Raw genomic sequence first — 14,307 nt, 5'->3', positions numbered from 1 at the left:
CAAATTATTTTTTCTCTTTGTAGATGGTGAAAGTAGTCCAACAGAAGTTGAGGAGGAGCCACAGTTGGGCGTGGGACTTTCAATCCCCGACCATCCCTATAAAGAGAAAGCTACTGAATCACCTATTCCGGGATTAGGATATGTGGATGAAGATAACAACCAACCACAGCAGATGGTGGACGTCTTTCCTGGCGCTGACAATACCATTCCTGAACAAGCTGGAGAAAATGAGGCTGTGACTGAAGGTCCCATCCAACAAGAAACCGTGAAAGCAGACGGCATCTTACCACACACCGTGAAACCATTCGAGGAAATTCCCACAGAGCTACCAGGTGGTGCAAAGGATGAGACGAAACCTGCAGAGATTCCGATCGGAACCAGTGTAGTCGAATCTGAAAGTACACCGATAAACTCAGCAGAAGATCTGCATCCAACTGACGTCGCTTTACCGGAATTGCCTGCAGTGATCGGTGAGAAACAGCCAGTGACTACTGTAGATGAAGAAAAAGAAGCGCCTCATGGTTCGATTAAACATGATGATGAAGTTAAACCTACAGTGACTGCCGATGAAAAACAAACCGAAGTGAACGTTGATGAAGGCAAACCAATAAGCCCAATAGAATCTACAGACAAAACAGTTTCCGAAGATGCAATAAAGACAACTGAAGATCAATCGACTGACGGAATCGTTTCTGAAGATGAAATCAAGACCACGGATGAATTACCAACGAAAGAAACCATACTCGAAAGACCGACACCTACTGAAATAATGAATAATGTACAGGAATCAAATGAAGGGTCTACAGATGAGCAGATCTTAAAAGAACCAACACAATCTGGAATCGAGCAAGAAACGGTAGAGGGCGTGACAAGCGAAGAACAAATGCCGTCCAAAATACCAGCTATCAGTGAACCACAAGAACCAGTCAATCCTCTACCTGAAAATGATGAGATAGCGGTTGAAGAATCGACAGCTCTGCCAACCCAGGGAGTAAAATCTGATGAAGAAGTCACAAAGGAGCCTGCAGTAACAGAATTGATGCCAACGGAGAGCGCCAAAACTGAAGACAGCAGCATCGTCATCTTCCCCAGTGAAGTTGAACTTACAAAACCCAAACCTTCAGAAGAATCGATTTTCCCTGAGACCTCTACTTTAAAACCGACCGAATCAGAAGTACCCGAGCAACCAATCAAGGAAACAGCTACGCCAGTTACTTCTGTTGAAGAGATCAGCGTACTTCCCGAAAGCCATGAGAACGAACCAGTGGAGACACCGGTTTCTCCAACTGTGTTACCTACGGTAGTATCAGCTGACGAAGACAAATCCACAGAAGAATCAGGATCGATCGAAGGGCATACAATCGACCACAGTGATATGGCCAAAGAACCAACTGCAGGCGCAGTTCCAACCAGTGAAGTTCCAACCGGCGAAGCTCCAACCAGTGAAATTCAAACAGGTGTAATTCCAACAGGCAAATTACCAACTGGTGAAGTTCCTACTAGCGAAGTTACGATAGGTCAAGTCCCAGTTAGCGAAGTCACGATAGGCGAAGTTCCTAGTCCGGATGGGGTAACATCGGAAGTTCCCAGTCAAGCTGAAATTTCAGAAACACAGACCGGAGGACCAGTGATTGATACAGAGCATACAATCGAGCCGATAGTTACAGACGAAAAACAACCTGAAGGTCCAATTGCTGTCGAAAATCCTAGTGAACCAGCGGCTCACGACCATGAAGACTCTGTTGATATCCCTGAACAAGGACCAACAGGCATTCCAATTTCTGACCGGGTTCCAGTTGTCAAGGCTGAGGATGAAAGTGTCGTTCATGAACTGCATGCCACCGAAGTATCTGACAAAATTCAACATACTCATGTTCCCGACAGTTTGATAACTGACAAGCAGGATGAAATTCCTGCAACGTATATCCCACCAATTGGACCGACGACTGAATCCGAAATCACTCCAGGACAGGAGGAGGTTACTACTGGAGTAGTAGAGGAGATTGTTTCACACGAGGATCAAGCTCCACACATTTCTAAGGATACTGTCACTCCTGCTTTATCCGAAGAGGAACACGAACCGACCCCCCAGGAAGAGCTTGAACATGAAAAATCTACAGTAATCGGTCAGTTGCCAACTGAAGCTACTCAGACAGAAATACTACCTGTGGAAAACGTTATTGATGAACAAGAAAACGGTAGTAAGCAAATCTTCGACGAGCCTACTGAAAGCGATGTCAAGGCCTCAGAATCTCCCGAAGTGTCAACAGAAGTTCAAGAAGTAGAACTGGAAGGTTCTGTGAATACCAAGCCGACTGAATCCCCAGTGACAACGGACAGCGAACAAAACCATGTACCTGTGGAGGATGAAAATTTCCCAACTGAGACCACAGCTGAAATTGAGAAAAAACCATTAGAACCTACGGCAAGTATAGGTGAGATTGCTGAAGAAGATCAACAAACGCAAGAACCAGTAGCAAATGGCGAGTACCCAGCCGAAAATGTGGCTGAAGGAAAACCACTGATGGTTCCTACTCATGGTGAGAAGACACCTGAACTTTCTTTACCCGTAGAAAACCCCACAGGGGCTTCAGGAGATGAACAAAAGCCTGTCACGGATTCGGCTTTAGAAGAAAAACCAATTAAATCTTCTGAAAATGAAAGCGAATCAACTGAAGTTTCTATTGCTGAAAAAGAACTGTCAAACACACCTGTTCCTGCAGAAGAATCTTTAACTACTTTGATACCAGAAAAAAGACCAAACGAACCTGTTATAGCTGATGAAAAACAAACTGCAACTACCATTCCCCAAGAACAGCTAACTGAAAGCTCTATTTCAAGCGAAAATCCTGTTGAAGGTGGTGTCACTGCTGAAGACAAACCGACTGAAGTTTCGATTTCCCAAGAACAAGAAACCGGAACTCCCATCAGTCCTGAAGCGCCTAGCGAAGTGAATACCGCTGCTGAAGAAAAGCCAAATGATGTACGTATTACCGAAGAGAAGCCAACAGAAGGTTCAATCATTCAAGAAGAACTCACGACAATCTCAAGCATCGATCAAAAACCATCTGGAGAATCTGTTGTGGAACAGGAGCTGACAGAGGCTTCCGTTTCTGAAGGACTGTCAACTCAAGCTTCTTTCGATGCAGAAAATCCAGTTGAGCCTTCCGGTACAGAGGAAAAATTAATTGACATTCCTGCCTCCGAGGAAACTCCAACGAAAACCCCTATCGTTAATGACGAATCAAATGTGACACCTATTTCCGATGAAAAACCAACAGAGACGTCTATTACTGGAGAAATTTTAACACAAACGTCTGTTGCGGAAGACGAGCCGTTGAATGCTGATAAAAAACCAAACGAAGCTTCAATCACGGAGAATACCCTAACTGACATCTCAAAATCTCAACAAGAACCTACAGAGACTTCTATTTCCGGTCAGGAATCAACAGTTACATCGGGTATCAATGAGAAGCCTACTGAGATTTCATTTGTTGAGCAAAAAGTAACGGATGTGTCTAATTCCGACGGACAGTCAACGGAACCTTCTATTATAGAAAATGAACCGACTGTGGTTTCTATTGATGGAAAAAAACCGATCGAGGTCCCTGGCGTAGAAGAAGAACCAAATGGTGTTATCATCGTCGAAGAAAATCCAACCGAAAGTTCAACCATACATGAGAAAGAAACCAGCATCCCTGTTGATGAAGAATCAACAGAGAGTCCTGTGACAGAACAGAAGATATTCCAAGCCTCTGCTACACAGGCAACACCGACGGAGTCTTCTGTCCAGGAAGAAAAAATACCTAATGTACCTGCTGGCATTGAAATTTCCACGGAAGGATCTTTAACTGAAACAAAAACACCTGTGGTCGTTGTTGGTGGAGAAAAAGTAACAGAATCTTCGACAGAGGAGGAACAAGATGCCACAGCCTCTGCAACAGAAACAAACCCGACAGGAGTTCCAGAAACAGAGCAGAGAGTAACCGATAATTCCATCATTGAAGAGAACCCAACAGAAACTCCTATTGCAGAACACGAAACAACCAGTGGCTCCATAGAGGAAGGCGAACCAAGTGGTACGCCCATTGCCGAAGTAGAATCGGAAGCTGGTTCTGTCATCGCTGTTAGCCAGGCTGAGCTTACCACAACGAAAACTGCTGAAACTACTTCAACTGACCACGAACCAGCTAACCCATCCGTTGCCACAGAAGGTCCAGTCGATACTTCTTTCATCGACCAAAAACCAATCGAGTCATCGACCCCTACAACTGAACGAACTGAAACTGTCATACCTGAAGAAGAACCCTCGAAGAGTTCGGACGGTGAAAATCTGCACACAGAATCTTCAGTTGGTGCAGAAAAGGACGCATTCGAAACCGAAAATAAACCAACTCATGCAACGAATGTCGAAGAAGAGCAAACAAATATTCCAGTTTCAGAAGAGGTCGTGACCGATAAAAATATCATCGAAGCAGAGTCTACCGGTGCGACAGCGACCGAACAGAAACCAACTGGTACTTCGTTGACGGAAAAAATACCCACAGAGATTTCAGTTACAGACGAAACAATAAGTGATCTACCTGTCACCGAGACAAAGCCTAGTGATGCTTCTGTAGCCGAAGAAAAGCAAACTAATACACCAGTTTCTAACATAACAGAAACTGAACCTGCCGAAGGAGGGCCAGCTACGACATCTGAAAGTGAAGAAAATTTAGGTGTACCTTCAGTCATTGCAGAGAATCCTACCCCAGTTCCTGTTGGTGAGGAAAAACTAACAGAACCCTCAATTGCAGCAGAAAAGCCAACTGAAGGTACAGCTGCTACAGTAAAAGTAACAGAATCTTCAATTGTCGAAGAAAAACCAATAGAATCGATTGAAATCGCAGGAGAACCAAACGTACCATCTATACTGGAAGAAAAACCTACTGAAATTTCTATTGCTGATGAGAAGTCAACTGAATCTTCGGTATCCGAAGACACGCTTTCAGAAATACCTCAAATTGTTGAGACCGGTCCTCAGTCTTCAGTACCCGAAGAGCAGCCTACCGAGGTTTCTACCAGTGATGACGAAAAAATTCTGCTCGATGAAGTTGAACCAACCATGATCGCTAAACCTGAAGAAGGACCTATAGAAGCTTCTGCTCCTAAAGAAAACCCAGTAGCACATTCTGACACTCACATAGCTGAAGGCGAGATTACTGAAGTTCCAGAATCACAAGAAAATCCAACAGAACCGTCTGGTATTGAAACCGTTGAAGGAGAATCAGCTAAACCGTCCATTGTTGAGGAGAAACCAGTCAATCCTATTACTTCCGAAGAAACACCCTCAGGAGAATCTCCATCTGACGAAAAACCGACCGAAACTGTCATCATCCCAGAAGAACCAAAAAAGACGGTGGAAGAGGAAAAACTTCCAATTGAATCATCTGTCGGATTACAACAGCCAATTGAACCATCTGTCGAAGAACAACAGCCAATTGGGCCATCTGTCGGAGAACAACAACCGATTGAACTCTCTGTCGAAGAACAAGAGCCAACTAAGTCATCTGTCGGAGAGCAACAGCCAATTGGACCATCTGTCGGAGAAGAACAGCCAATTGAACCATCTGTCGGAGAACAACAACCGATTGAACCATCTGTCGGAGAACAACAGCCAATTAAACCATCTGTCGAAGAAAAGCAGCCAATTGAACCATCTGTCGAAGAACAACAGCCAATTAAACCATCTGTGGAAGAACAGGAGCTAATTGAAGCTACTCCTGAAGAACAACAGCCAAGTGAACCAAGTAAACCAGTACCTTCTGAGATCCCAAGTCAAGTGGATAAAGATCAAACTACCACCGAGAAACGACCGGAAGTGTTCAGTGATAATGTACCCTCGAGCATTCCCGGGGAAGGCAATTGTCTTGTAGATGGACAATCTTTTGCCAATAATTCGCGTATTCCACCAGCAAATCTATGTCAAACGCAATGCCTTTGCATTAGCAGTATAGTTCATTGTGATCTTGTCGAATGCTCACCACCACCAAGCCACTTGTCCAACTGTATGCCCATTCACACCAACACGGACTCTTGCTGCCCAATTTACTCCTGTGATTCTACGCCGACTGTTAATTTGGAATCAGATAGTCAGATGGCAGATAATCACACTCCTGGATATGAAGAAATCTATGTTCCATCTACATATGATTACTCTAAAGAATCAAGCACGCCTATTATTGAATATCCAGCTGAGCCATCAGATAAAGTAACACCAGACTCCGAAGAGCATCCAACTGTAGCAGTTGATGAAGGCACTACGCCAAGCGTTGAATCAATTGCTGACGTTGATCAAAAGATTGTTGAACCCATCGAACAGGAAATTCCTGAACCAACCGTACCTGTACAAGAACCATCTGGAGCTTCTGAAACAAATGAAATTCCCGAACAGCCTGTTACTGATCGAACGGAACAAAATCCCAAGCCAGAAGTAGTTGATCAACAAACTGAAGAAGCAATAGTGCCGACAGAAGAGCAAAAACCAATTAGTGAAGAAAAACAGAAGCCAGAATCACCTATCGAACCTTCTGAAATCCCTGTTAAAGCAGTTATAACAAATAACGAACCAAACATAATTCCTGCTACAACTGTAGATGAAACCACTTCTGCTCAGCAGCCCGAGGGTACGCCTACATCCAATAAAGAAACAAGTACAGTTACTGATACAAATGTCACTCTCATACCATTAAGTGAAGAAAGCCCAGAAGTAATTCCAACCAGCGAGGAACACCCTGTTGAAACAGGCACCTCAGGCGAAGAACAAACAACCGATGTTACCAAGCAGTATAAGCCTGCTGTAGAGATTGAAACGGTGACTGATCAACAAGCAGTCCTTGCTAGTGAAGATGTTGGACCCGAAGAACATCATGAAGCTTCTGAAAAACCAATAGATAACGAAACTGTAGTACCTGTCGGGGTATTACAAGAAGGAGAGCAGGTTGATGACATTTCACAGCCTACCGAAAAGGAACCCGCTGAACCAGTAGCTCCCGTCGATGAAAGTACAGGTGGATCTGAAGAGCACTTTGAAAACACAGAACATCCAGAAGTATCCGTAACAGACGATAACGAGCAGACATCCGGACTCACTGATTCTATAGCAACTAGTCCTGTGCTCCCAACCGATCAGTCAATCGTAGAAAGTACAGATGAACTCACTACACCAATTGGTCAGCACCCAGAAAAACATGTACCTCAGCCTCAATCTGAATCAGACGGCCAAATAACCGAGCCAAGCAAGCAGACCGATGAGTCGTCTTCTCCAAAAGACCAATCAAACTTACAACAGCAGCCTGAAAAGGGTGAACAAGAAGTTCCTGTTGACAGCTCAACAATCGGAAGTTATCCAGAGCTTGAAGCGCCCGTTTCTACTGGGAGCTCAGAAGATCAGTCTCCTTCAGTTCCGGTACCTACAGATGGAATTAATTTATCCAATAACGCTGAGTCGTCTGAACCAACTCCTGCTGGACAAGTCGAGGATGAAATAGAAGGTTCTACAGTAATTCCGGTAAAACACATTGACAGTGAACTTCCTATTCTTAGTTCGAATTCTGAAGTCACTACAGATGAAATCTTGCCAACTAAAACGAGCGAGCAGGGTGAAGCACAGACTCCCATATCTGGTTTACAACCGCAGGAAGCTGCTGCTCCGACAACACAACCGACCGCTGAGCAAGAATTAACGGTTGGCTCTGAAACAACTACCCCGACGGTAGAAAAACATGACCAAGTTATAGTTGAAACAGAGCCATCGATCATGTCATCTTTACCGGATACCACGAAGACAACTGAACCTAACGAGAACACTGGTGAACAGGCAACCGAGGTTAACACGCACGAAGCTGAACCAATTTCACATGAAACATCAGCGACACCGGTAATCGAAAGTGGTCAGTCAGTGGATACTGTGCCAGAATTATACGATGTAAGTGAGCCTACTGCTTCAACTGAAAGTACTGAAGGCCAAGTAACTGAAGTAAGAGAAACCACTGAAACTGGTAATCCAGAAGTTGCTGAATCATCTGAACCAACAGCGAATACGGAGAATGAGCCTACTGGTGTGGAAGAACAAACAACTCGACCAATTTCATCCGAAGAGGACATTAAAACAACTGTACCTGAAGAAAGCGTTACTTCCGAGCAAGGTGAATCATCCGAACCACCAGTTAGTGCTAACGGTGAGCGTATCAGTGTAGAAATACCAGCAATTGGACCAGCTATATCCAAAGAAGGTACGAAGCCAACTATTTCCGAAATAACCGATGAAGACCACAAAACACCGACTCTGGAGCTCACGACTGAACCGGCGTCACCTGAGACTGCTGAAACATTCGCGCCAACTGTGAACCAAGAAGACGAGACTGTAGCAGCAGAACATTCCACAACTAGTCCAGTATTGATTGAAAATACCGAGAAGCCTACATCTACTGTGAACATAGAAGGGCAAACTATTTCTGATGTTGAGAAACCCACTGGTCCTGTTTTGTTGCAACCCGCCAAATCTTCTGAAGCAGCTGAAAATACTGAGGTTGAACCTGATGTAGAAAAGAAACCAATATCTGAGATAGCATTACCAGACCAAGATGTGACGACAGGTGAACCCGAGGTTCGTCCTGTTAGTACAGTATCATCTGTGAGTGAAGAAAGTGAAGCTGTTACAGTTAAACAACCGAGTTTGGTAGAAATTCCACAATCTGGCGCTGAGGCGCCTCCGTCGACTACTAGCAGTGAGGTTCAGACGCTTCCAATGGAAGATTCCGAATCTGTTTCACCCGATCAAGGCGTAACAGCTGTATCAGGTGCAAGTCAAGAAGAAGAAACTACCCCAGCACAGCTGCCAGCAGTTGAAACATCGTCATCTGGTACTAAAAGTCCAATTCCTGTGGAAAACGCTGAAGAGCAAATGATCCCAGTTCAAGAACTTGAGTCCAAGCCTGATTCACCTAACCACTCCGAAGAACCCATTGCTACATTACAACCAGAAATCGTTCCAGCATCACAAGAAGATACGGAGGAACTTGCACCGACCGAAGGCATAGAGAAAGAAATTATCCCGACTGACCAGACAGCCTCAGAACCTACTTCACCTAGCGAAGGTGAGATACCTGTGCCAACTGTTGGCGAGGAAGCTGTGAGCATTTCAGTCGAAGGGGAAGCAACAAGTGTACCTTTATCTGACGATCAAATCAAACTGGCTGTCACAAGTGCAACTCTTGATGACCATGGTATATCGGTTGAAGCAGCCAACACTGCATCTGTGGAGAGCGAGGAATCTTCTACCCCAACAACAAACGAAAATGGTGAACTTGCTCCGGAAGCTGGTCCAACGGCTAGACCTGTGATTCCCGAAGAGAACCCTGAAACACCAACGTCAACACAGACTGAAGTAAAAACTCCTGAGACAATCTCCACCGATCACGCTGAAAAACCTGCTTCAACTCCGAGTGAAGATGAAAAAGTAATTGCTACTGAATTACCTCAGCCAGGTTCAAGCCATAGCCAAGAAGTGCCAACTACAGTCGCACATGACGAAACCAAACCACAGTTGCCAACAGTAGGGACACCTGAACAAACAGTTACAACTGAAACGCCCACTGCCGGACTTTTTGCAACCGATCATATCAAAACACCTGAGTCTGTTTCAAGTGAAGAAGGTGAAAATGTTAATGCGGAGGAATCCACAACTGAGCTGAGTGATCAGGATAATGTCAAAACGTCAGCGCTAACAGAAAGTTCGGTTGACGGAAATACTCCGGTAGAAGAAGCAACACCTGGAGTCACTTCAATTGAACCTTTGGAAACGCCAAAACCAACTCAAAACAGCGAAGAGGAAACCGTGGCTGCTGGACATCCCACAGAGGAATCTGGACTGTTTGAAAACACTGAAATACCTATTCCTAACACAAGACCAGACCAGGAAACCGCTATGAACGAAGAGAAGATCATTGAACCGCCCAAATCCATAGAGCAAAGTACATCTACCAATTTCACTCCAGAAGAACCAACTGTTTATCCAAAAGAAGAAGTATCAACTACTCAATCTATCATGGAAGAGGTTCCAACACAGACTACGATAAGTGAATCTGTGAAACCGGAGTTGGTAACAATTGACGAACAAGTAACACAGGAACAAATACCAGTTAACATTACGCCGATCGAAGGACAGCCAGAGCAAAAACCAGTCACCCCTGAACTAGAACAAGCAATTAAAACTTCTGAACCAACTCTTGAGCCTGCCACAGACCTCTCCAATGAACCTGCTTCAGAAAATCCATCGGTTGTCGAAGAAAGTCTAATTGAGGCAACAAAGCCAGCACTGGTTGAAGGGGAATCGATGGAAAGTACCGCTGAGAACACCGCAGAAGAGGGCGAGACGCCAATCTCGACAGCATCTCCTATTCCAGAAGATCAAAGGCAAACTGAGAACGAGCAGACGAAGGTTCCACAGAAGGAACATGACACCGAACATCAAGTAACTGAGATATCTGCTCCAGCTGAATCCGTACCTCCCGTAACACCCGCGGAACCAACTAATGAAGATCAAGAACATGTTCAAACTCCAGACCAAACTCAAGAAGTCCCAGAAGAACCTGCAGTTGATAATACGGAAGGACAGTTGACCATTGAATCAGAAGATACTCCTGTACCTTCAGTGCACGATTCGATTGAGGAGACGAAACCTGCGATGAAACCTGGTTACTTCGGACGTCCAATCACAAGTACCTTGGCTCCTCAAGGAAGCTTGGCCTATCCAGATCAAACGGTCCCCGTCGAGGACAACAACCACTTCCCAATAAACAACGGAACCTACTTGAATCCAGAATCTGACGACACCGGCGATAGCGATGACTACGAAGGAGATGATTTGGACATTTACGGACCGGGCACTTGCAGATATGGTGGCAAGGTCTACGTGTCTGCTCAACAGATACCGAGAGATGATCCTTGCGACTTCTGCTTCTGTTTCCGAAGCGATATTATCTGCCTTCAGCAAAGCTGCCCGCCACCAATTCCTGGCTGTCACGAGGAGCCCATCAACGGCTTCTGTTGCCCGAGGTACGAATGTCCGGTATCAATGGCGACCTCGCTTAATTTGACGACCACAACGACAACGACAACGACAACTCTGCCGCCTCACTTCTTGTCACACGCTTATAAAGGCGCTGCGAGAAGAAGTGGCTGCCAAATTCGCGGACAGGCATACCGAGTTGGAGAAACCATTCCATCTGCATCAGGCCCTTGCCTTCAGTGCACGTAAGTAACAAAATAGAATTAGTTCCCACAATAAGGAAGGGAATATTTGTCTGTAAAGTGACAATCGATATTTGAGAAACTTCGTTTACTTCACAGATGTGGCGGAGATGGTAATATGAAGTGCGAACCACGAGTCTGCAGTCCAGAACCTATGCTGAGGCAAATGATCGCTGCTGCAACAGCCAAGAGGAGAAGATGAGCTCTGAAGTTTTAAAAACAGTGTTGTAAAAAAGTGAATTAAGATTATTCTAACCATTGCGCGGAACACAGACAATAATGTGCCCGACAAATACGAACTGGGTAGCCAAACGTAAACCTTTTTATATTATATATCTATATACATATATACCCACATATGCATATACATATATACGCGGGTAACAGTATACATATATCGAAGGGAAAAAATAGCTAATCGTAATAGGCACATTTACGCTGACAAAATGTAAAGCAAAGTAAGAGAAAAAGGATGCAAGAAAAAAATCAAGATAAACGCCACAATTATAATAAGTAACTATACTGAATCGTAATGTTGCTATCGTGCTGTACGAAATATTTCATCGATGTCGATCAGAGCTGCGAAACAAACGAGACTTACGACTGTGCCTTCGTCAGTGCCAAAAAAAAGGCGCTTTCGCTTAGCGACAACAACTTAGCCATATCACTGTCACCGACATCATCGAGATGAATCTAGGCGTATTATGATAATAAGAAGAGAGCGTAAAAATGAGATTATGAAAGGATGTAGTAATGAGAAAAAAGTGAAGATGGGTGAGGCAGAATAAAATGAGATAGTTAGAAATTATATAGCTAAGCCACGGTGGATAACAGCTACTCGAAAAAATCAATTAAGAGATTTTGGAAAATGAGCGCGCATGATTCGGGGTTTTGATGAACCTCTCGACCGAGGACATTCGCAATCGATGTTCAAATACACACCTCCAATTATCCGTAATTGCTATTATCAATCGTGGCTAAAAAGATTAAAATTAATAATAGTAAGGGGAACATTAAACTCTCATTCATTATATGATAAACGTACACACAACTTCAAAGCTCAAACAGCAGCTCGCTCGGAGGACCGAAAGTTCATTTGAGAATGCTTCTCCGGTGAGCTGACATCGTATAAAATACATTTATATGATTCTTATACAATATACTCTCAATAATAATTAATTAAAATTAATACAGCGTATATGAAATTCTTGTTTGTTCTCTAGCTTCAAAGTGCCGTAAAAATATAAAAATTTCTTTGTAATGTTCGTATTTTTATTAATTTTTCTGCAGTGTTAACCAAGTGAACGTCAATTTTTCTAACAATATTAAATTCAATTCACCTCGCGTGAAGGAATTTTTTTTATTTTATTTTTCAAATTACCTCATCATTGTAGTTGAATACAGAATAATTGGTCAATATGCGATTTCATCACACTTTGAAGCTCCATCGAACAAAGAAATGTAGGTGATATACTATAATATACAAACAAAGGCCCGTGTCATCGTACGAGACTTAACAAATCTGATGTCTGTGTTTATATTAGAAGTCGAAGATACAATCTGGCCTTCCTCAAAAATCTTGAAGTCTGTTATACTCTTTGTATTTGACTAATATAAATGAAATATTATATTATATCACAGAATTCCGCCTAGCTGTGCGGTCCGGCTACGATCCGGGTCGTTCGATCGAGAGAAGCTTGCCATTTTTACTACCGTATACATTTTTTATACATGATATTATATATTATAGTTTGATTGTGAAGAATGGCTTCTAACCCTTGAACGTTCGGACTAGCAATCCCTGTGTATATTTCGCATAGCTAGACAACTTTCCTGCGTTTTGGAAATGACTAGGCGTTACGAGGCGGGGGTGTAATTCCCGAATAGGCATACGATTGATTGATCAGCGTTCGCCTCTATGCGTAAAAATCGGAATGCCTTCGTAATACGTGTTCCATACTCATGATTTTTTCTTAATCATTTATGTACGAATAGAAGAAAGAAAAAAGGATTACCCCCGACATCGAGTCATTCTCATAGCGCCACCTTTAGAGATTAGTCAAACTAAGGAATTTATCTTTATATATCCATTTATGCGATAGTAATAATATTAATTAAAATGAATTGATATTAGATATTACGATTACAATTATAACAATAATATAATGGTACGTACAGTATACATGTAATTATATAAAGGCAAAACAAAAAAAAAAAAATGTTGAAAGAAGAAAAAAAAACAGAAGAACCTTCATAAAATATATACCATTTGAATTATACAGCAATATAAACCTTCGTGCAAATTAAATAATATGCATGAATACGCTATGAAATTTCGGCGACTGATTATCCCCAGTGCAACGGCGATTTGGAACGGACATTTTTATACTCAACGAAAACTAGCGTATAACGGTTCTAATTGAGTCCCTATCGGTTACTGCATGTTTATGTATGTGATAAGATTATTGCGGCATGGAGACGAAGACCGATTGAAAGAGCCTACGGTAGGTTTAGGGCGGCACGTGCTAGTATATAAAGTGTCCTTTTACATGAATAAATGATTTTATATGTCAAAAATATTAGCTGCAGTTCTTTCAGTGCTAACAAAAAAAATGTGCGTAAACATCCTTCCAAATTCCATCTCATTTCAACCAATACCCAATGCCGTTTCCATTTGCGAATCCATAAATTTTGTATCGTGAATTGCTTCGTGTAGAACAATCATCGTTATTAAATGGAATAATTATTTAAGCCATGAAAACACACTCGGACTATTTATAACGAGTGCTTCGAATTCACACTTATTATTAACGTGTAAGTATGTAATATACGGAAACTCTAAACGTGTATCTCTATAAACACCAAAAACCATTAGATCTGATTTCTGGAAGTCAATGAGGTGGCTTCCATATCAACCATATCAACTCAACATAAAAAGACTGAGGCAAAAAATGTCACGTTGAATATGGTAATAGCACATGGACATTTTTATAGATATAGACAGATATATGAGCA

The 14,307-nt window shown here is 42.9% G+C and overlaps 1 protein-coding gene across 2 annotated transcripts in view; it reads left to right on the top strand.

Annotated features, from left to right (window-relative positions):
* Positions 1 to 13,871, top strand: part of LOC124306509 (mucin-17) — a 38,499-nt gene extending 24,628 nt beyond the window's left edge. The window contains exons 6-8 of one of the 2 annotated variants that reach the window (XM_046767335.1): positions 24 to 7,248; positions 7,339 to 11,295; positions 11,392 to 13,871. In XM_046767335.1, the coding sequence (XP_046623291.1) occupies positions 24 to 7,248; positions 7,339 to 11,295; positions 11,392 to 11,494 (11,285 nt within the window). In that variant the 3' untranslated portion in view covers positions 11,495 to 13,871. Of the gene's footprint in view, positions 1 to 23; positions 11,296 to 11,391 lie in introns of both variants that reach the window. The other variant, XM_046767334.1, reaches the window with a different exon arrangement.
* Positions 13,872 to 14,307: the final 436 nt, after the last annotated feature.

This window comes from Neodiprion virginianus, chromosome 5 (genome assembly GCF_021901495.1).
Source record: "Neodiprion virginianus isolate iyNeoVirg1 chromosome 5, iyNeoVirg1.1, whole genome shotgun sequence".
Taxonomy (NCBI): Eukaryota; Metazoa; Arthropoda; class Insecta; order Hymenoptera; family Diprionidae; genus Neodiprion; species Neodiprion virginianus.
This window is presented reverse-complemented; position numbering and strand designations above follow the sequence as displayed.